At 64.7% G+C, this 20,178-nt stretch overlaps 3 protein-coding genes across 7 annotated transcripts; 2 read left to right on the forward strand and 1 right to left on the reverse strand.

Annotated features, from left to right (window-relative positions):
* On the forward strand, positions 1,256-5,761 carry SRPK3 (SRSF protein kinase 3). Of its 2 annotated transcripts, none has more exons than XM_005673981.2 (15): positions 1,256-1,385; positions 1,458-1,588; positions 1,729-1,837; positions 1,977-2,064; positions 2,312-2,399; positions 2,847-2,953; positions 3,042-3,207; positions 3,310-3,335; positions 3,772-3,904; positions 3,987-4,226; positions 4,314-4,414; positions 4,788-4,895; positions 4,963-5,032; positions 5,113-5,205; positions 5,307-5,761. In XM_005673981.2, exons 1-15 carry the CDS (start codon positions 1,327-1,329, stop codon positions 5,489-5,491), a joined length of 1,704 nt encoding a protein of 567 aa, XP_005674038.1. In that variant the 5' UTR covers positions 1,256-1,326; the 3' UTR covers positions 5,492-5,761.
* IDH3G (isocitrate dehydrogenase 3 (NAD(+)) gamma) lies at positions 5,797-14,724 on the reverse strand. Of its 3 annotated transcripts, XM_003135497.4 has the most exons (13): positions 14,447-14,724; positions 10,536-10,574; positions 10,304-10,315; positions 9,993-10,090; positions 9,576-9,688; positions 8,092-8,152; positions 7,869-8,001; positions 7,645-7,778; positions 7,355-7,457; positions 7,121-7,267; positions 6,433-6,527; positions 6,291-6,351; positions 5,797-6,003 (listed from the first exon to the last, which is right to left on the reverse strand). In XM_003135497.4, exons 1-13 carry the CDS (start codon positions 14,525-14,527, stop codon positions 5,902-5,904), a joined length of 1,179 nt encoding a protein of 392 aa, XP_003135545.1. In that variant the 5' UTR covers positions 14,528-14,724; the 3' UTR covers positions 5,797-5,901. The 3 variants fall into 3 exon arrangements, with proteins under 3 accessions (XP_003135545.1, XP_003135546.1, XP_020935333.1); XM_003135498.4 differs by lacking the exon at positions 10,304-10,315 and having other exon boundaries at positions 5,800-6,003; positions 14,447-14,647; XM_021079674.1 differs by lacking the exon at positions 14,447-14,724 and having other exon boundaries at positions 5,800-6,003; positions 9,576-10,090; positions 10,536-10,566.
* Positions 14,699-18,789, forward strand: SSR4 (signal sequence receptor subunit 4). Of its 2 annotated transcripts, none has more exons than XM_003135482.5 (6): positions 14,699-14,943; positions 16,775-16,893; positions 17,867-17,941; positions 18,101-18,190; positions 18,398-18,463; positions 18,629-18,789. In XM_003135482.5, the coding sequence occupies exons 1-6, from the start codon at positions 14,877-14,879 to the stop codon at positions 18,731-18,733; spliced, it is 522 nt and encodes a 173-aa protein (XP_003135530.1). In that variant the 5' UTR covers positions 14,699-14,876; the 3' UTR covers positions 18,734-18,789. The 2 variants fall into 2 exon arrangements, with proteins under 2 accessions (XP_003135530.1, XP_005674066.1); XM_005674009.3 differs by having other exon boundaries at positions 14,739-14,943; positions 16,778-16,893.

The raw sequence follows: 20,178 nt of genomic DNA on the forward strand, positions 1-20,178 counted from the left end.
ACTCTCCTCCCTCCCCGACCCCCATCTATGCCCCCCTACCCAGTTCTTTTCTCGGCACAAGGATGTGGGACCAAGTGTCTCCCATCTTGGGATGACCAGTCACGGCCAAGGCCCCTCTGCTTCGTCCTGACCCCCTGACAGTCACCAGCTCCTCCCCCCTCCATTCTGTCCCGGGAGCAGCCAGTGTTCTTTCGGAAGAGCCAAAGTGTCCATTGGCCTCTGCCGGAACGCCACGCTTGTGCCCAGGGGCTCTGGGTGGGGCTCCTTGGTGGCCCAAGACCTCTGCTCGTCTTCCCCACCCGCAGCCACTCGTAAGCCAGGGCCAGCCACCGAGATCTCCAGCCCGTCCCGCTGCCTCCCTGGAGGCTAACCCCACCCCCTTTCTGGCGACCCAGTTCTCCTTTCTGGTCCCTTGGATGCGGCCCCAAGGTCGCAGCCCCGGAGGGCTCTGCCTGACCTGGACGTCGCTCTGTCACCAGCCCACGAGAGCTTGAGGAGGGCCCCCGAAGGGAGAGCCAGGGTGCACAGCTCCCTACGCCTCCCGAGCGCACACACACGTTGGTGGGGACAGTGAGCCAGGCAGGGTTGGCAGGCCCGGGGTGGAGCCAGACCCGGGCCCCAGGGAGCTGGGAGGGAAGCCACACAGGGCCATAGTGCTAGAGCCCTGGTGGGTCCTTGACTCCTAAGACAGGAAAGTGGGCACCTGGCTGAAAGTGAGCGGGGAATGCGGTACCCGTGGGCATGGCAGAGATTGCCTCCGGGAAGGCTCCCGCGAGGGCCAAGCCGGAAGCCAGAGAATGTTCCCGAAGTGTCACCTGTTCCCGAGGGCATGTGAGAGGGGTACAGGCTTGGCCTGAGGACCAGTTTGCCAGGTCCACAGTGCCCCTGTTTGGCTGTCCCCCCTAGCGGACCCTGCAGTGCCGGGACTGCTCGAGGACCGAGTCACTGTCAAGTGCCCCTTGGTGGCCCCCTCTGCCAGCCCTGGGGTGCAGGGGCTTAGCCTGGGGACCGGGTCCCCATGTCCCGCTGTGGGTGTCCCTCTGGGCCCTGGGCTGCGAGGGAACTCCGTGCGGAGGCTGGGTCCTGCCGGTCAGGCAGTGGCGCCCCCTGGGGAAGGGGGGCTCGTCCTGGGGGCCGGGCTCTCCGGGGCCCGCTGTCACCGCACCGCCCCCTCCCCGCTGCATACCTTGCCCACAGCGGAGCAGCTGGGAGGCTATTTATAAAGGCGGGTGAGATCAGCGGCCGAGGCTATAAATGCACGGGCCGCGGCCGGGCCCCACAGGAGCAGCCGCCCGGGGCGCCGGAGCTGCGGGCCGCGCCGCCGGGATGAGCGCCAGCACGGGCGGTGGCGGCGGCGGGGACAGCGGCGGCAGCAGCAGCAGCAGGTAAGGCTCGGGCCGGGGCGCCAGGGGCCTCTGGCACCTCGTGCGCTCACGGCCCGCCCACTTCACCCCCAGCTCGCAGGCCTCCTGCGGGCCCGAGTCCTCGGGATCCGAACTAGCTCCCCCCACACCGGCGCCTCGGATGCTGCAGGGGCTGCTGGGCTCCGACGACGAGGAGCAGGAGGACCCCAAGGACTACTGCAAGGGTGAGGCCTGGCCTGGCGCGGCCCGGGGGGAGGAGGGGCCGGAGCCAGCCCGCGTGGCTGGGGGGCGGGCAGGGCCGGGCCGTCCCGGGGCAGAGGGGAAGGCGACACCCCCACCGTGCTCCAGGGGCTCCCTTCCCCAGGCGGCTACTACCCTGTGAAGATCGGGGACCTGTTCAATGGGCGGTACCACGTGGTGCGCAAGCTGGGCTGGGGCCACTTCTCCACCGTCTGGCTCTGCTGGGACATTCAGTGAGTGCCCCCTCCGCACCGCCCCCCCCCCGCCCGCCGGGCTCAAGGCCAGCTGGGATCCCGGCTGTGGCTGGGGCCGCCACGAGGGCCCCACGGGTCCGGCCAGCAGCGGCAGCCCACGCGGCTCTGGGTGTTGCAGGCGCAAGCGCTTCGTGGCCCTCAAAGTGGTGAAGAGCGCGGGGCACTACACGGAGACAGCTGTGGATGAGATCAAGCTCCTGAAATGTGTGAGGCGCCTCCCCTGCCCACTCCCGGCTCCCCAGGAGCCGCCGGAGCCTGGCCATGTGGGTGCAAGGCCCGCCGGCTCGGCGGCTCGGCGGGCGGGCGGGCAGGGCTCCCGGAGGGCCGGCTCCAGCTGGCTCTGCGCAGTGGGAGGACCTGCCGGAGCACGAGGGCGGGGCCGGGCGGAGCCGCCGGGCAGTGGCTGGTGAGGGGCGGGTCGGAGTCATTTTGGGCCCTCGGCTTTGGCTCCAGGTGCGGGACAGTGACCCCAGTGACCCCAAAAGAGAAACCATTGTCCAGCTCATCGACGACTTCCGGATCTCAGGGGTGAACGGAGTTCGTATCCTTTGTAGGCTGAGCAGAGCCCCGGGGCAGCTTTCCCGGCTCCCAGGGCCTCGGTTTCCTGAACCGCATGACGGGGGTTCATCCCTCCAGGGACTGCCTTGCGGACCGTGTTTCCGCGCAGGGGGAGAGCCGAGAACCCAGTTGGTCGTTACCCAGGGGCGTTGCTGGATTACCCACAGGTGGCAGGGGCTGGCTCCGTGGGGGTCTGTGTGCAGGCTCATTGGCACCCACGGGCCCGGCTCCCCCCGCCCAGTGCCTTTTCCCAACTGGCACAGCCGAGTGACAGGGACACTAATGACCCCGGGAAGGTGGTCGCCAGGACTTTCCAGACCCAGCTCTGCACGGCCTGAGCCTTGTGGCTCCCCGCAGTGCAGCTAAGGGGTGGGGGGGGCAGGACCAGGGCTCCGCGTGCCCGGTGGCTGCCCTTGACTCCTGGCCCCAGATGTGTGCATGGTATTGGAGGTGCTGGGCCACCAGCTCCTCAAGTGGATCATCAAGTCCAACTACCAGGGCCTGCCCGTGCCCTGTGTGAAGAGCATCGTGAGGCAGGTGGGCAGCATGTGTCCTGCAGGACCGGCGCCCCGCCCGCGAGGCAGCCTGGGCGGGGCCGGTGGCGCTCAGGAGCGGCTCTCCCCAGGTGCTGCACGGTCTGGATTACCTACACACCAAGTGCAAGATCATCCACACAGACATCAAGCCCGAGAACATCCTGCTGTGCGTGGGTGACGCCTACATCAGGCGCCTGGCTGCCGAAGCCACAGAGTGGCAGCAGTCAGGGGCACCACCCCCCTCCCGCTCCACAGGTACCAAGAACCTGCAGCGGGCCGGGCCGGGGCCTGCAGGCCTCAGCTCTTGCCTGAGTCTCTGTTCCTTTCTCTCGGCCCGCGCTCTGCTGCACCCCACAGTCAGCACTGCCCCCCAGGAAGTCTTGGTAAGTTGGGCGCCCCTCTTCTCCTAGGCCTCATCTTCCCGTGTCCTGAGAGCTCACTCTCTCAGCCTCTCTGGTTCCACCCTTTCCTGCTTGTCCGCCCTCCCCAGCTGAGCGGCCCAGCTCTTTCCACGCGCCCCAAACTGCCCTGGGCAGCCGCTGGGCTTGCCACTGCCCCAGCGGAAGGAAGGATGCCGTCTAAGGCCGGGAGGGCCCAGGGGCAGCCCTGTTGGTTCCTCCCGAATCTTGAGCTCTGGCAGGTGGAAGGCGGGCGGGGAGACGGGAGGCGGGTGAGGGGCCCGAGCCAAGGGGTGGACTGGAGGGGGCGGCACCGCGTGCTGGTGTCCACGGAGCCCTGGGGCCTGCAGGCCGCGGGCAGAGGCTTGAGCTGCTCAGGGGATGGGAGACAGGAGCCTCGGAGTGACCCCGGCTCTAACAGCAGAGCGGCAAGCTGTCGAAAAACAAGAGGAAGAAGATGAGGCGCAAAAGGAAACAGCAGAAGCGGCTGCTGGAGGAGCGGCTGCGGGACCTGCAGAGGCTGGAGGCCATGGAGGCGGCAGCCCAGGCCGAGGGTGAGGGGCCCGAGGGGTGCAGAGCTGCCTGGCATGCGACGCGGGGCAGCGGCTCACACAGCACCTCCGCCCGTCTCCCCAGACTCTGGCTCGAGACTGGAGGGGGGCAGCGGCTCCACCTCCTCTTCAGGCTGTCACCCCGGGGGCGCCGGGCCCGGTCCCTCTCCGGCCTCCTCCTCCCCTGCCCCTGGGGGCGACCGCAGCCTCAGCCCCGGCTCGCAGACCTCAGGCTTCTCAGGCTCCCTCTTCTCCCCTGCATCGTGCTCCATCCTCTCGGGCTCGTCCAACCAGCGGGAGACCGGGGGCCTCCTGTCGCCCAGCAGTGAGTCGGGCAGGAAGGCGTGGGCTGGCAGGCGGGGCCGGGCGGGCCAGGCCAGCTCAGTCTCTCTTCCTTCTCTTGCTTCCCCAGCACCATTTGGTGCCTCCAACCTGCTGGTGAACCCCCTAGAGCCCCAAAATGCAGACAAGATCAGGATCAAGATCGCAGACCTGGGCAACGCCTGCTGGGTGGTAGGAGCTGGTGCCCTGCTGTGAGAGAGGAGGCGCAGGCCTGTTCCCGGGGCTCACCAGGAGCCTGCTCAACCAGAGCCCCGGGTGTCCCCCGCTGCCCGCGGTCCCAGGGCTGGGTCCCAGCCGGCACTGGCCCCATCTGGTCGGCAGAACCGGCCCCACGGCAGGGGGGAGGGGCTCGAGGAAGGGGCTCGCCTCAGCTTCAGGTGTCCTGGCTCGGCCCGCCCCGGACATCTGGGGACCCTGAGGCTCAGAGCGAGCTCCGCCGTGCCCCCCGGGCGTGGAGCCCACAGGACGTGGGAGACGCGTGGGGGGCGGCGAGGGCAGGCCGGCCGTGGCTCCGGCCCCTCCCCAGGGCTCTCCTTGCCTCCAGCATAAGCACTTCACCGAGGACATCCAGACGCGGCAGTACCGGGCCGTGGAGGTGCTGATTGGGGCCGAGTACGGGCCCCCGGCCGACATCTGGAGCACGGCGTGCATGGTAGGCCTGGGCCGCCCCCGCCCGGGGCTGGCCCATGGCTGGCAGCCTCACCCTCTCACCCCTCCAGGCCTTCGAGCTGGCCACCGGCGACTACCTGTTTGAGCCACACTCGGGAGAAGACTACAGTCGCGACGAGGGTAGGGGCGGGCAGGCCCTGGGCGTGCCCCTGGGGCCTCCCAGGCGCCCGGCGGCCCCCCAGCCACCTCTCTGTCCACAGACCACATCGCCCACATCGTGGAGCTCCTGGGAGACATCCCCCCGGCCTTCGCCCTCTCGGGCCGCTACTCCCGCGAGTTCTTCAACCGGAGAGGTGGGCTCGGGCCGCTGATGGTCCGGGTGGGGCGGGGACCTCGGGTTCTGGAGTAGGGGAGCCATGGGGCCCTGACCCCAGGCCCCCCGGCCCGCCCCCAGGAGAGCTGCGGCACATCCACAACCTCAAGCACTGGGGCCTCTACGAGGTGCTCATGGAGAAGTACGAGTGGCCCCTGGAGCAGGCCACGCAGTTCAGCGCCTTCCTGCTGCCCATGATGGAATACATCCCCGAGAAGCGGGCCAGCGCAGCCGACTGCCTCCAGCACCCGTGGCTCAATCCCTAGGCCCCGGAGGTCCCCTGGGCAGCTTGGGGCAGGACCGCTCCCCCGCCAACGCCCAGCGGCTTCAGTGCAAGTGGGACGGTTCCCGCCACCCTGCCACCCTGCAGAGCTGCCTTCTCCAGCGCCGACGGCGCACTTGCTCCCCGCCCCCTCGGCAGGGCGGCAGAGGCTGGGGCCAGGCCCACCTTGAAGAATCTGTTCGGCCCTCAGCCCTCAGAGAGGGTCCTCTGAATGTGTGCGGTTTCTTTTCTTAATAAAGTGTGACCCGAAACACCAGTGTCCCAGAGTAACAGAAGCACGCGGCCAAGGGCTGGGCAGAAGCGGGTTTATTCTGGGTCCACACCCCGGGCTGGCTAGGGAGCTGGGGGTGCAAAGGGCATCTACAGAGTGGCCGGCACAGTCCCCAGGGTGGCCTAGGCCTCCACCGCCCGCCCGTTGATGATGCGGATGTGGCGAATGATGTCCTGGATGGCTTCCGACGTCGTGCCCTGGCCCCCGATGTCTGGCGTGTGCATCTGCGGAGGTGGCAGGCTTGGGCCCGCTCGGGCAGAGTCCCGGGCCCGGCCAGCCCCCAAGCCCTACCCTGCAGGGGCCCCAGGCCGCCCACGGCACCCGCACCCGGAGGGCAACGATAGCAGCTCAGGCCCAGACGTCCGACCCCACCCGGCAACCACCCACTCCTCGGGGGCAGCGGGAGCCACCAGGGCACCGTTCCCAGCCCCTTGGGTGGCCTGTCGGCGCCGGTTGGGCCGGGGCCGGGCCGCTGGGGAAGAGGCAGGCGAGGGGAGAAGGGCAGGCTCACGTTTTCGTTGTCCATGGACGCCAAGACGGCCTTGCGGATGGACGTGGCGTAGGAGTGGAGCCTGAGGAGGACGAGCAGGCATCAGTGCTCGGGGCCCGGGCGCCGGTCGGCGGCCGACGGCCCGGCACCGCGAGCCACTTACTTGAGGTGGTCGAGCATCATGCAGCTTGCGAGCAGCGTCGCTGTGGGGTTGGCAATGTTCTTGTTGGCGATGCTCTTGCCTGTGTTCCTCGTAGCCTGGAAGGGGCGAGAAGAGGAGGAGACGGCAGCAAGTGTCAGAACGCCGAGCGCGGGCTGCCTCGTGAGCAGAGTCCGGAACAGGCAAACCCAGAGACGGAGACGTGGTCGGCGCCAGGGGCCGGGGCGGGGGGTGCAGAGCGACAGCCACCAGATGTGAGGGGGGAGTTCCCGTCGTGGCAGCACAGTGCTTAACGAATCTGACGAGGAACCATGAGGCGGCGGGTTCGATCCCTGGCCTCGCTCCGTGGGTGAAGGATCCGGCGTTGCCGTGAGCTGGGGTGTAGGTGGCAACCCAGGCTCAGATCCCAAGTTGCTGTGGCCCTGGTGTAGGCCGGCGGCTACCACTCCAATTGGACCCCTAGCCTGGGAGCCTCCAAATGCCGCAGGAGCGGCTCAAGAAATGGCAAAAAGGCAAAAAGGCAAAAAAAGAAAGCAGGATGCGAGGGGCACTGCTGCAAACGTTCTGGCCTTAGATGGTGGGGCGGCCTGCGCACCTCGGAACATCCCCGAGCCCCTCAATCACACGTGTTCGGTGCGTGCCCGGAAAGTACGGAAGCTACAGCTCGAGGCGGCCCCGCCGGGAGACTCACGGTCTCGAAGACGGCGTACACGTGCCCGTAGTTGGCCCCCGCCACGAGCCCGGGGCCGCCCACCAGGCCCGCGCAGACGTTGTTGACGATGTTGCCGTAGAGGTTGGGCATCACCATGACGTCGAACTGCTGCGGCCGGGACACCAGCTGCGGGGCAAGAAGGGGACGGGCAGGAGCTCGCGCGCCGAAGCCCCGGGCGCCCAGGGCGGGCGGCGCGGCCGGGCGGGGGCCGACCTGCATGGTGGTGTTGTCTACGATCATGTTCTCGAAGGTGATGTGGGGGTAACCGGCCGCCACCTCCTTGCAGCACTGGAGGAAGAGCCCATCGCCCAGCTTCCTGGCGGGGACACAGTGGGACCGTCAGCTGGGGGGACGGACGCGCAGGCCGGGTCCGAAGCCGTCAGCTGTCCCAGTCCCGCCTGCAGACGGGGCCCGACCCGCTTCCACCTCCCCCAAGTGTGCGTCGGGGCAAAGGCACAGCGGGGCGCGGGAGCTGGCAGGCTGGGCGGGGGGGGGGGGCGTACATGATGTTGGCCTTGTGCACAGCCGTCACTTTCTTGCGCCCCGTCTCCTGGGCCAGTTTGAAGGCGTACTCGGCGATGCGCAGGGACTTGGCCTTGGTGATGATCTTGAGGCTCTCCACCACTCCTGCCACGCTCTGGGAAGGGGCGGGGAGAGACCCGATGCCGTCCAAGCCTGCCCGGCCGCCCGAGGCTCCCCGGGGCCTGGCCCGTGCGCGCCGGCCCACCTCGTGCTCCAGGCTGCTGTACTCGCCCTCCGTGTTCTCCCGGACGATGAGGATGTCGACGTCCCTGTGCCGCGTGACGACGCCGGGCAGGCTCTTGCAGTGGATGACGTTGGCATAGAGGTCCAGGCTGGTGCTGGGGGCACAGAGAAAGAGCCGGCCAGTGCCGCGCCTCCGCGGGCGCCCCCACCCCCGCCAAGCCCCCGCCCGCGCGCTTGGCTCTCACCGGAGGATGTTGTTCCGGGACTTGTGCGACGGCGGCAGGTTGTGGTTTGTTTCAATATTGCCTGCAGGACAGAAGGAAGGCAGCAGGCTGGAGAGGGGCCCGGGCCCGGCCGTACCACCAGATTCCCCTCGCCGACTCGGGGGACGCGGGCCCGAGGCGGCTCCAACGGGAGAAGACGGCTCCCCACAGCAGCAATGTTTCGTGAACACTGGACAAACTCCCGGCGTGAGCCCCGTGAGGACAGGCAGGACCGTGTCTGGGTGTCTGGGTCACGGATGGGTTACAGAGACCTAGAAGAGGCCCTGGCACATGGCGGGCACTCACTACGTCCTGAATAATGAATGAACGAGTGGACGAACACAAGTTGGCAGCGGACCGGAAGGTCTTACAGACCCCAGGCGGGGAATCGCAAGGCCAGATGCTGGGTGGCCAGAAAGTGACTGCTCAGGCCGACGAGGCTGGTGGCTAGGCTGGCACCAGAAAGGTAACCTTGGCCAGGGTGAGTGCCAGACTCTGTGCTGAGGCACCATAAGAGCTCGAGCTCAGGGACAAGCAGGGTCTGCCTGGAAAAGACCACAGCTCGGCCTTGGCTGGACCCAGGGCACCAGAGCAAGGGAAGCAAGAGGCCAGCAGCCGCTGAGAGAAGGTGGGCAGAGGGTGCCACGCAGAGACCTTTCTTAGGGCTCCCCCGGGGCCGCCAACCCTCCAAGTCCCACCTCGCCTGCATGGCCTTCACCCAGATACCTCGGGCACCCTGTAGGGGGCACGTGCCTGCCAGGGCCAGGGGCTCTACCCGGGTTCGTCTTTGCTCACTCAACTCCTCACACAGAGCAGGTGACGGGCTAGTTTGCAGAATGAGCGACGGGGACAGTTTAAGAACGTGGACCAGGAGTTCCCGTCGTGGCGCAGTGGTTAACGAATCCGACTAGGAACCATGAGGTTGCGGGTTCGGTCCCTGCCCTTGCTCAATGGGTTAAGGATCCGGTGTTGCCATGAGCTGTGGTGTAGGTTGCAGACGCGGCTCGGATCCCGCGTTGCTGTGGCTCTGGCGTAGGCCGGTGGCTACAGCTCCGATTCGACCCCTAGCCTGGGAACCTCCATATGCTCGGGAGCGGCCCAAGAAATAGCAAAAAACAAAAAAGACAAAAAAAAAAAAAAAAGAACGTGGACCAAACCAGGGCAGACTCAGGCAGGGTGAAATTCCTCTCTGTAACATCCAAGGCCGAGGCAGGCGGCAGAAGCTTAGAACTGCATCTCTGGGACACTGGTTTCTAGGAAAGACCCTGGGGTCAAAGCCGACTCCAGCAGAGGCAGCTGCCTCGGGAAGGAGCCGCGTGGGACAAAGCCACCACTGTTCAGGCTCCCGCAGAGCCAGGGCCACGGGCCCTCAGAATTACAGCTGCACAGGGCCCCAGGGACAAGCGTCAGCTCAGAGGAGGTGAAAGGAACTGTGCACAGTGTCCCCTCCTGGGCCACGAGCTCACCCTTTAGAGCCACACGGTTCCGACGGATGGCCATGATGGCATTCCGGATGTCCTCCTCGTCGGCGTTGGAGCTCACATGCACCTCTTCGAAGTCCACAGGCACACACGCATGCCTGGGGCAGAGCTGGGTCAGGGCAGCTGGCTCGGGCCTTCCTCCAGGAAGCCCGCCTGGACCGCCGCGTGCAGAGGCCGCTCTGCTGCTGCCCTCCCTGACCTGGCTCTGCGCCAACGGGCGGGGAGGCACGCCCGTGCCGCGATGCTCTTGGCGGGCCTGGTGCCACATCCCCGTGCTCGGGCCCTCCTGGCAGGATCGCAGGCACCAGAACCAAAGGCCCAGCCCCACGGCCCTGCCACCACTGGCTCGCTGTCCCTCTCGCCACAGAGTGCTCAGGTCCCCCCCCCCCGTGGACCCCGTACCTGAACACAGACTTGACATGCAGCATGAGCTCCGGCCCGATGCCATCCCCCGGGATCATGGTCACCGTGTGCCGCCCCCCATACTTGGCCGACGGAGGCTAGAAGGCGGGGGAGAGCGGCCTTCGGGTCCCTTCCTCCCAGCAGCACTGAGCGGGCGCGCCCGCCCCCCGCCCCCCAGACAGGGACACGCAGGGCGCCCCCGGGTCAGGAGGTGAGCAGCGGAGCAGTCCCCGCCCCCCGCTGGACTGGGCTCAACCCCGAAGCAACGAAAGGCCCCAAACCTAACAGGCAGAACACAGAGGAATACTCACAATTGTCTGTTGCTAGAGGGGGCAGGAGGGAAGAAGACACAGGTCAGCCAAGGATGGAGGGACAAGGCTGTGCCCGCTCGGGGAGGGGGGGGGCGCCCCAGAGGGAAAGACACACACACACACACACACACACACACACGCATCCAGCTGTACACACGCGCCTCCGCACACAGATGGTGCACATGGATGTACACATGCACACGTGCACACGCACGCTTGGGCAAGTACTCACAGAGAAGCTCCTCCGGGGGGCCTCGTGGGCACCTAGAACCTGGCAAAGAACCCAGATGCCAGAGGCTGTTGTCTAGCGCCGAGAGTCCACTCCGCGAGGGCCGGCAGGGCGGGGCGTCCCCACGGCGGCCCGCGCACCCGCCTCGGCCTCACCCGTGCGCCTCTGTCCAGGGCAGCCGTCAGGGCCCCGCGGAAGGCCCTCACCACCCGTGCTGCCTCCTTCGGGCCCACGATCAGTTTCTTTTAAAACCGTTCGCGTCTCCCTCCCCACCTTTTGTTGTTTCTGGCCTTTTTCAGCCAATGATTCCTGCTCGGTGCCATCCCTGACTTGGAGAAGTTGGCACACTAAACGTGGTGCGAGGAGGAAGTCATGATAACAGAGGGCTGTCACCATCGTCATGTGACCACTTTTTTTTAACGGCCACACCCGCAGCAGCACAGGGAAGTTCCCGGCCAGGGATCGAAGCTGAGGCGCAGCTGCAACCTATGCCACAGCTGCTGCAACACTGGATCCTTGAACCCACACCTCTGCAGCAACTCGAGCAGCTGCAGTCGGATTGTTAACCCCCTGCGCCACTGTGGGAATTCTCATTTTACCACTTAAAAAAGAAAAAATCATGTTTCCTTATTACAAAAGCAGCATATGGTCAGAACATGGAGAAAATCCAGAATGTAGAAAAAGAAGAAAAAAGACAGCCCCCAGCCCCCAGACATAAGCACTGTGGGCACAGTGGGGAAGAGCCCTGGAGAAGCAGAAAAATCCAACCCTTTTTAGAAGAACGGCAGACACCAACCTTTTGGAAGGTTTTTTCTTTTTTCTGGCTGTACCTGTGGCATACAGAAGGTTCTGCCAGGGATCAAATGTGAGCCGTGCCCGGAGAATACACCAGATCCTTAACCCACCATGCAGGGCCAGGGATCAAACCGGCAACGCCATACATACAAGCCAGATCCTTAACCCGCTGCGCTGCAGCGGGAATTCCCAGGTGTTGATCAAGGGTTCATAAAGGTTTGCAGAACCGCTCCGTAGCCTACATGGATGACACATGTCTCCAAAACAGGCGTGTTTAGTTGCACTGCCACGCCCGACAGCTCCGGAGCAAAAGTCACCGGAGCCAAATGGGATGGGTGCTCGGAGTGACCCATCTGGAGTCCCCACACTTTCCTGGAGGAAGAAGCCCAGGTCCCAGGTCGCACCACAGGGGGGTTACAGGCTCGAACACTTTCCTCTGTTGCGCCCCACCTGGGTGCCCCTCAATCCAAAGAGGCAGAGCCCAAGCCCTCCTGCTCACTGGGGGATGGCCTGCCACAGGCCGGCTGGGGCAGCAGCAGGGCATTCCAGCCAACGGCAGCGCCACGGTGGCCATTTCCCAAAGAGCCGCGCCTTCCTGCTGGAAGCCGAGAAAGCTCAGGCAGCGGCTGAGGGCTGTCTCACCTGGGTCTCCCTGGCTGGTGGTCACAAGGTGCCTACCTGCACAGAGCTCTGGAGGCACAGTGGCCAGGGCGTGGGTGACTAATAGGACAAGAGGCCCCGGAGGCTCATCCATGGGGTCCCTGGACCTGCAGCCAGAGGTATACTTGAGGCTTTTCTGTTCTCCTTCTAGCAACTGTCAGTGTCTGGATTCTTCTTATTTGTAAGCTCTCAATACAAACTTGCAGAAGGTGGCTTACGCTGCCCTTCCTGCAGGAAGCCTTCCCTGATGCCTTACACCTGCCAAGTGGTTGGTCCCCCGGGCTCCCAAAGCTTTACCTAACCTAACCCTAACCCTCCTCCCCACCCATAATCTCCTTAGGTTATTGCTGCCTTGCTCCCTCTCTAACCCCGAAGCCCCTCAGAGTGGATGCCATGTCTGTGTGGTCCCCTACTGTCACCCCAAGACCCAGCAGAAAACCTGGCCCAGAGCTGGGACACAAGGACCACTTCCTGAAGGAACGAGCACCCCAGAAGATGAAGGAAGATATGGCGGCTCCGAAGCTGGCGAGACCTTGATCCAAATCCACCGTCTCCTACCCTTGGCAGCAAACAGCTTAATCTTGAGCCCCCCGCCCAGACCTGCCATCCACAGAACAGAGGCGCCAACTTCATCTCACTGCTGGAGGAAGCACGAAGCCAGGAGAGGTTTGCAGGCTGTTCAGGCCCCAGGAGGCACACGGGGCTGTGCAAAAGCACACCTCTCCTCCTCACCCTACCAGGCCAATGTTTAAGGCTGGTGTCCAATGAGGATGCTGGGCGGGCCCCTGCAGCTCCCAGCAGCAATCCCTCCTGGGTTTCGGCCCTCTGAAATCCACTGGCACTGCGCAGGTAACTCGGCCGGGGCGGTGAGCCAGCACTCGCACTGGGCCTGGCTCAGCATCTGGGCAACAACCCACCACCAGACTTTGGATCCCATCACCACCACCAGGGCTGAACCTCTCCCTCAGCTGATCCCAATGCTAGGTGTTCCCTCCAGCCTTGGCGAAAGGCCCCGAGAGCTCTCGGGACAGCAACTTCCCTGAGCTCTGCTCTGGACAGATGCAGGCATCTTCCTTCAGGGGGTTACAAAGAGTCTGTGAAACTACACATCCAAGGAGCCCAGTATGAGGCAGGATGGGATATATGCATTGGTCTCCGGCTTGTTCATCAAGCAGGAGGACGGACAGTTAGTCCTCGTCCTTTGATGGTGCCACGCAAAGTCCAGAACGGTATGTGTGCCAACCGAAGGGCTCCCACAGCCCACGTCTTAGTGAGGTTTCTCTCTTGTTGGATCTAGGACCAATGGTGGCTGCATGTTTTCCCACAAGGTCCAGTCCAAGTTAGTGGGATCAAAGATCTGGACTTCATCTCTAAAGGGCCCCATGCCCGGGACAACCAGTCTCAAGGCAAGGCATTGCCCAGCTAGCAAGCATTCCCTGCAGTCCGTTTTCATCCCAAGACCAACACAAACCTACACACAGGGAAGGTCGGGGAAGAGACAAAAGTCCTCGCCAAGATCCTGCAGGACCCAAGCTGCCAGAGCTGTAGGACCTCTGGAGAGCCGCTCGCTTGCAAGCGGGAGAAGTCAGCATTTAAACGCCATTCAATAAAGCAAAAGCTGTTACGGGGCTCAGAGAGGGTAAGCAGGCAGGAGATATGTGTGCAAGGGGTGTCAGCGAAGTCACAGAGTTCTGGAAGGTCAGAGTTGGCTAGATCCTTTGAGACAGCGGGGAAACTGGGGCCCAGAGAGCGCATCCCTGCTGTACCTCAGGGCCAGTCCTAACTCGCTGATGCTTCAAATGGCTTCCAACACGCCCAGGGACTAAATTAACCTCACTCACGTGTATAATGAGAGAAGAATCAGACCTGAATAACCAAGATTCTAAACGGAGAAAGACGGAAGACAAGCCCTCGCGGCCTCCCAACCCGCCAGCTTCAGGAATCCTAGCTCCTTCCCATTCCAGGCGCCTGCATGGGGGGAAGCCTCCAGTGTACCGGCAAAGTCCGATTCGCCACCTGCGCTGGGACAGGTGGCAAAGCGATCCGCTAGAGAGAAACTCGAGGAGGAAGGGCGGCCTGGAACGGATTCCCAAGAGGGCCAATGCAAGGCGGGCCGGGACACGTGACCGCCTCGGGCGAGATTCCACAAGGACACTAGGGAGGTGACACTCTGCCCGCCGCAGCCACTCAACCCGCGAGTGCGGGCCCCCACCCCGCCGCAAGATGCAGACCCCTGGGGGAGCCAGACCAGGGCCAGCTTGGGCTAACCTAGTCACTGACAGCCGAAGTGGCCAATCAACGTCGGTCCGCACCACTCTCCCCTCCTCTCGCGGGGCCTGTGGCCAATGGGGCTCCAGGACGCTCTGAGAGCCGCGGCTGCCAGACCTGCCTAGCGGAGATGCAAGCACCCCCCTCGGCGAGGGCCGCGGCTTCCCCCGTGGCCCGCTCCCTCTTCTCACCTCCCAGGGACGGCAGAGGAGGGCTGGCCTGAGCACTGCCTTCGCCGCGCCGCCTGCAGCCGTCGCCACCTTCAGCGCCATGACAGAAAGTGAGAACCGCAGCAGGTCTCGACCCTCAAATGCCACTCTCGCGAGAGTTCACCGGAGCGCGCGCTCCGGGGAGTGGGCGTGGGCCCGGCCGAGCGCACGCACGCGACCGCGCCGGTTCCCACGCCCTCTTCCGGCTCCGACTGCGCGGCTGTGGCCGCCATTTTGCGGGGGCGGCCCGCCGGGCCCCGGGTCCGGGGAGGGGACACGTCAGTGCCGCCAGTGACGTCACCGGCCCGCCGGCGCCAGATTGGCTGCTGCGGTCGCTTACGCGTCGCGCTTCCTCGTCTGCTCCTCGTGTTCAGGGGAGTCGCTCTCTTTTTTCCTCGGCAGAGAAGAGGCGATGGCGGCGCTGGCATCTCTCGGCGCCCTGGCGCTACTCCTGCTGTCCGGCCTCTCCTGCTGCTCAGGTAGCGGCCTGGCCGGGGCTCGTTTCTGGCGAGCCTCTCTCCCACGACTGGTGGTGCGTCGGGGGAGGACGGGTGCGGGCGAAGCGGGGGTCTGGGCCTTCTTCCTCCGAGAGGCAGGTGGTCTCTGGTCGCGGCGGCCGGGGCCACTACGCGCTCCTGCCGTACACGTTTGTCCAGCAGCCAGGCTGCTGGAAGAAACAGCCAGATCTTTCCCCTGTCTGCTCCCGCGAGGAAGAGTCCCAGAGCCTCTCCCGTGCGCCTGGCCCCAGCTCCAGCAGGGAAAGTGACACACGTCCCTGCTCCCACTTCCAAAGCTCCTGGTCCCGAAGGGGGGTCGAACTGGAGCAAAGCTCTGCAGCGCGGGGTGATCGGACCGAGAAACTGGGCTGGTGGAGAGGAACCACCTGAGCCGGTGCGGTGGGGCCAGGCCTCCTCAGGAAGGGAGCGCTGAGTGACGAGAGGGGGCAGGGACGGTCCAGGCAGAGGGGCCGAGAGTGCGGGCGAGTTCGAAAGGAACTGAAGAGGGAAAGATGAGCCGGCCTAGGGTGCCGGGCCAGACGGCGTTTATTTTCTTCCCTTGGCCTTGATGTATCCTTATAGGGCTCTTCAGCAGAGCTGAAGCACAGTCACATGGATTAACATGCTTGGGAGATTAACACTTAGTGGCAGGGTTGAGCTCAGACTGGAGTCCAGAAGTGTGTAGAGCAGGAGGTCTTTGCAGGAGCCCCCACTGGGCCTCGGGGCCTGCAATGGGTCAGGGCCACTTTTGTGCATTTATCATACCTGCCCTAGTTCAGGCCAGCACCCTTGGTGCCCGGAGTGTCTAACCAGCCTAAGTGGCCTCACTGCCTGCTCTCTTCTCATGTGCTCATCGGGAATTCCCACGCCATGGCCAGTGATACCTGGAGAGGACAAACCTGACTCTAAAACCCCTTGGTGCTCCATCGTGTCCTTAGGGAAAAGCTTAGCAAAGCAGAGAAGGATCTGTGAGCTGGGGCTCCTGAGAGCCACCTGCCCATGTCCCCAGGCATCTTCCTCCTACCATTCCAGACCCATAGCCTCCTGCCTCGGCCAAAGTCATGGCCCTGCCTGGACACCACACTCCAGCAGTTGGCGCCTTGTGGCTTAGATGGCGCCTCTCCTTCCTTGCGGCCTCTAGCAGCGTGGCCGTGGCTAAGGCAGGATCTTTTCTCTCTGGGCAGCCCTGTTCAAGGGGACACGCCGTACCTCTGGATCCAGAACCTCTCCCATTTCCTTTCTTTGGGAAATGCCAGGGCCGTCTCGGTCTTCTGACAGTGTCTGGGGCAGAGACTTCATTTTGGAAGCCCCCCCGTGTTGCCAGCAGCACCGTGCTGTGTGGCTGCCGAGACACACTCAGTCAACTGTCCAGGGCCATGCGTGACTCTGAATTGAGGTCAGCCTGGCCCCCGGGCTTCTGGGGTGCCCCAGGCCAGGGCAGGCTGCAGCCCTAAACTGTTGCATGGCTTCCCTGTCTAAGTCCAAGCACAGAACTGTGCAGTGAATCCTTGCGGCACGCCCCCCCCCCACACACACCCCTGCTCTTCGTCCCTCCCGCTGAGGTTCCACCTGTACAAAGCCTTCCCATCCCCTGTGCCCCGCCCCCCTTCAGGCCCTCCCACCCCTCTTTGCCACTGCATTTCTGACTCATCGGTTGGGTCTGTCACCCAGACCCTACCCGGCAGGGCGCCAGGGGCCCTTGCTGTTCTTCGCTGATGAGGTCTGGGAAGTGGGGCTAGGGTGGCCCCTTCTGCCCCCAGGCCCAGCGCGCACAAGCCGGGCCTTACCAGGCCCCTCTGCCTCCTCCCCACAGCAGAGGCCTGTGTGGAGCCCCAGATCACGCCCTCGTACTATACCACGTCGGACGCCGTCATCTCCACAGAGACCGTGTTCATCGTGGAACTCTCCGTGACGTGCAAGAACAGGGTCCAGGTGAGGCACGGGAGGCCAGCCCGGAGGCGGCCGGGGTGGAAGGGGGGCCGTGCGGCCAGAGCGAGAAGCAGCGTTTCCATTCTCAGCTGCAGGAGAGAGCAGGGCACAGTGATGCCAGGTTAGCAGCTGTTTGAAGAGCATTCTCCCGGAGTTCCCACGGTGGCTCAGCAGAAACAAGCCGACTGATCTCTCTGAGGCCCCGGGTTCCATCCCCGGCCTCGCTCAGTGGGTTAAGGATATGGCGTTGCTGTGTGGGTCGCAGACGCAGCTCGAATCCACGTTGATAGGGCTGTGGTGTAGGCCGGTGGCTACAGCTCCAAGTCGACTCCTATCCTGGGAACTTCCTATCCTGGGAACTTCCAACTCCTATCCTGGGAACTTCCGTGTGCCGCGGGTGTGGCCCTAAACACAAAAACATTCACCTGACCTGCCTGGTCTGCTTGGCCTCCGTGCAGCGCTGTGGGTGACACCTGGAGGTACATGGGGGAGAAACAGCCAGGGGTCCGTGTCTCAGGCTCCTGCATCCCGTTTCTGGTTGCTCTTTGCCAAGGCCTGAGCAGCCCTGGCCTTGGCCCTTGGTCTTAACCTGCATCGGAAAGACCTAAAGGAGGACGAGGGGCCTTTCTAGGTACATTCCTGAGGCAACTCGTTGGGTGCCTCCTACCCCAATACCCTCCTCCAGCCTCAGGAAGAATGAGGCCGCTTCCATCATCCTGGTCTGTTGGCAGTTCACAGGCCTGCCGTGGGTTAGGGAGGCCGGGCTGCTGGTGGCGGTGGTCCCCGCATGGGGAAGACGGACGCAGATGGGTGGGGACAGCGTCCACGGGCGTTGGCATCCTAGCGCCAGGGGGCCCACCGCCATGGGTCTGGATGGTGCCCCTGCCAGATGCGCTGCCATCCGTCCCTGACGGCCCGGCGGCCTGCTTATCCAGAGGGGGGCAAGGATGATTTTCCCTTTTGTCCCCTCCCGCAGAACATGGCTCTTTATGCTGACGTCAGTGGTAAACAGTTTCCTGTCACCCGGGGCCAAGACGTGGGGCGTTATCAGGTAGGGATGCTGGGGTTGTCACTTGGGGAGGAGGCCACCCGCTCTCGGGTGTGGCTTGAAGCCCTGAGGCGGCCCCGCCAGGCAGGGCTGGGATCTTTGACCACATGGGCAGGGAGCGGCTTTGCGCTCTGCCCACCCTGCTGGATGCACCCACCGCAGGTGTCCTGGAGCCTGGACCACAAGAGCGCACATGCGGGCACCTACGAGGTCAGGTTCTTCGATGAGGAGTCCTACAGCCTCCTGAGGAAGGTGAGGGGCACCACCCTGCTTCCCGAGCTCTGGGTCTTGGGGGCGTCGCCGTCAGGAGCAGGATGGCGGGGCGGGTGCCTCCTGCCTGCTTGGCCTGCCTGGCCCTGTGCCGTCTTTCTTCCTCCGCGACGCTGGCTAGTGTTCCTGCCCCCCCTTCCCACCCATGCCCCCCCGCATTGCCCCCTGACCCCCGCCCCTCCCTCACAGGCTCAGAGAAATAACGAGGACGTTTCCGTCATCCCGCCTCTGTTCACAGTCAGCGTGGACCATCGGGTGAGTGGCCCGGAGAGGCTGGCCTGGCCCAGGGCCGGCAGGGAGCATGGGGCAAGCCTCACCTTTGGGGGGCGCCGAGGGCTGGGCGCAGCTGCCCCGGCCATCTTCGCACCCCCTCACCCGTCCCTCCCCTGAGAACTGACTCTTGGGTCTCCCTTCTTGCAGGGCACTTGGAACGGGCCCTGGGTCTCCACAGAGGTCCTGGCCGCAGCCATTGGCCTGGTGATCTACTACCTGGCCTTCAGTGCCAAGAGCCACATCCAGGCCTGAGGGTGCTGCCCCCGGATCCCCGGCTTCTTTCAATAAAGAGTTACTGGCTACGCCGAGCACTGGGGCTGTGTTACACGCATGGGCCAAGCTGGGCGGCCAGCACCCCTCCGCCGCCTGGATTGCGCAGGCACTGGGCGGGGACGGGGCTGCATGCCTGGCCATCACCAGCTGGCCCTCCTCGGCCCCCAGCGAAGCCTCTGGGGCCTCATACCCAGTGCCCATCTTCTCTCCAGGTTACCTGCAGGGTTTGGGGGCACAAGGCTGCACCCCCACCGCGTCCACCTTCCGGCAAAGAGTGGCCTTGTTCTGCCCTCACTCAGCCCACTTGGGCCCAACCACCTGCCCTCGTGAGGGCACCTGCCTGGGCTGGGGGTTGGGGGCGTCCCTGAAATCTCGTGGTTAGCAGCATGTGTAGACACAGCCCTACCTGGCCTTAGAGTGGCTCCTGGGCTTGAGGCCCTGGGCAAGAGCACCCGCTCAAGTCAGTGTATCTTCCAAGCTTTTCCCAGGGACTCCCGTGAGCACCCTGGCCCTGTGAGGCTGATGCGGTGGTCCCAAGTCTACCTGCCAGCCTGTTGCCCCCCCGAGGGCAGAGGTGCGCCAGACCCCAAACCACGGGGCCCACATTAGCCCCTGTACCTTCCCTTTTAGGGACTCCTCTCCCGAGCGGCTAATGTCCTCAGGCCCCCAGACGGGCATCCTCAGGCGTGCTCCACGCTCCAGGTCAACCTGCAGCCTTCCCGCCAGCCGTTCCCTACTGCCACCAATGGCTGGAGAGGTGGCCGGGGCCCTTGGGGCCACGGGCTGGTGCAGATGCCAGGGCAGCTGGGTGATGGCGTCCTCCAGAGCGTTAGTTGTTGGAACCAGCTGGCAAAGCCCCGGACACCACCCATCAGCTGTTCCCAGAGAGGAAGGGCAGGCCTGAAACCTACCTGAGCAGACGGGGGAGCACCCACTGCAGTGGGAGAGTCGGGAGTGTGGCGGGACCTGCCCAAGGACCTTCTGCAGACTAGGGGAGGCCAGCCGGCCCACTCTGACTCACTGGAAGTGGGCGGGCTTGGGGCGACGGGCAGGGATGGGGAAGAGCGAGTGGGGTCTCGCTCCCCAAACTAGGGGCACAGCGGGAGTTGGGGCTGAGAGTCCCCTAACGGGCCAGGCCTTGGCCGCTGGCTGGTGGGGTTTCTGGATTCCAGAGCGAGGCGGGGGGGGGGGGGGGGGGGGGTTGTGCAGAGTGGAAAGTGGCAGCTCTTTGCCTCCCAATGTCTCTGATCCTGGCTCCATCCACCATTCTGCCCAGTGGGACCCAGATGTGTTCCAGAGCGCTGCCAGGCCTTCTGGTGTCATGTCTCCCAGAGCCAGCAAGGGCCAAGCCCCATTACCCGCCCCAGAGCTTTGGCAGGGCGCCTCTAGAGCAAGCCCCCAGCAGGCGGGAGAAATGACCAGGA

The sequence above is a fragment of the Sus scrofa genome, chromosome X (genome assembly GCF_000003025.6).
Source record: "Sus scrofa isolate TJ Tabasco breed Duroc chromosome X, Sscrofa11.1, whole genome shotgun sequence".
NCBI lineage: Eukaryota > Metazoa > Chordata > Mammalia > Artiodactyla > Suidae > Sus > Sus scrofa.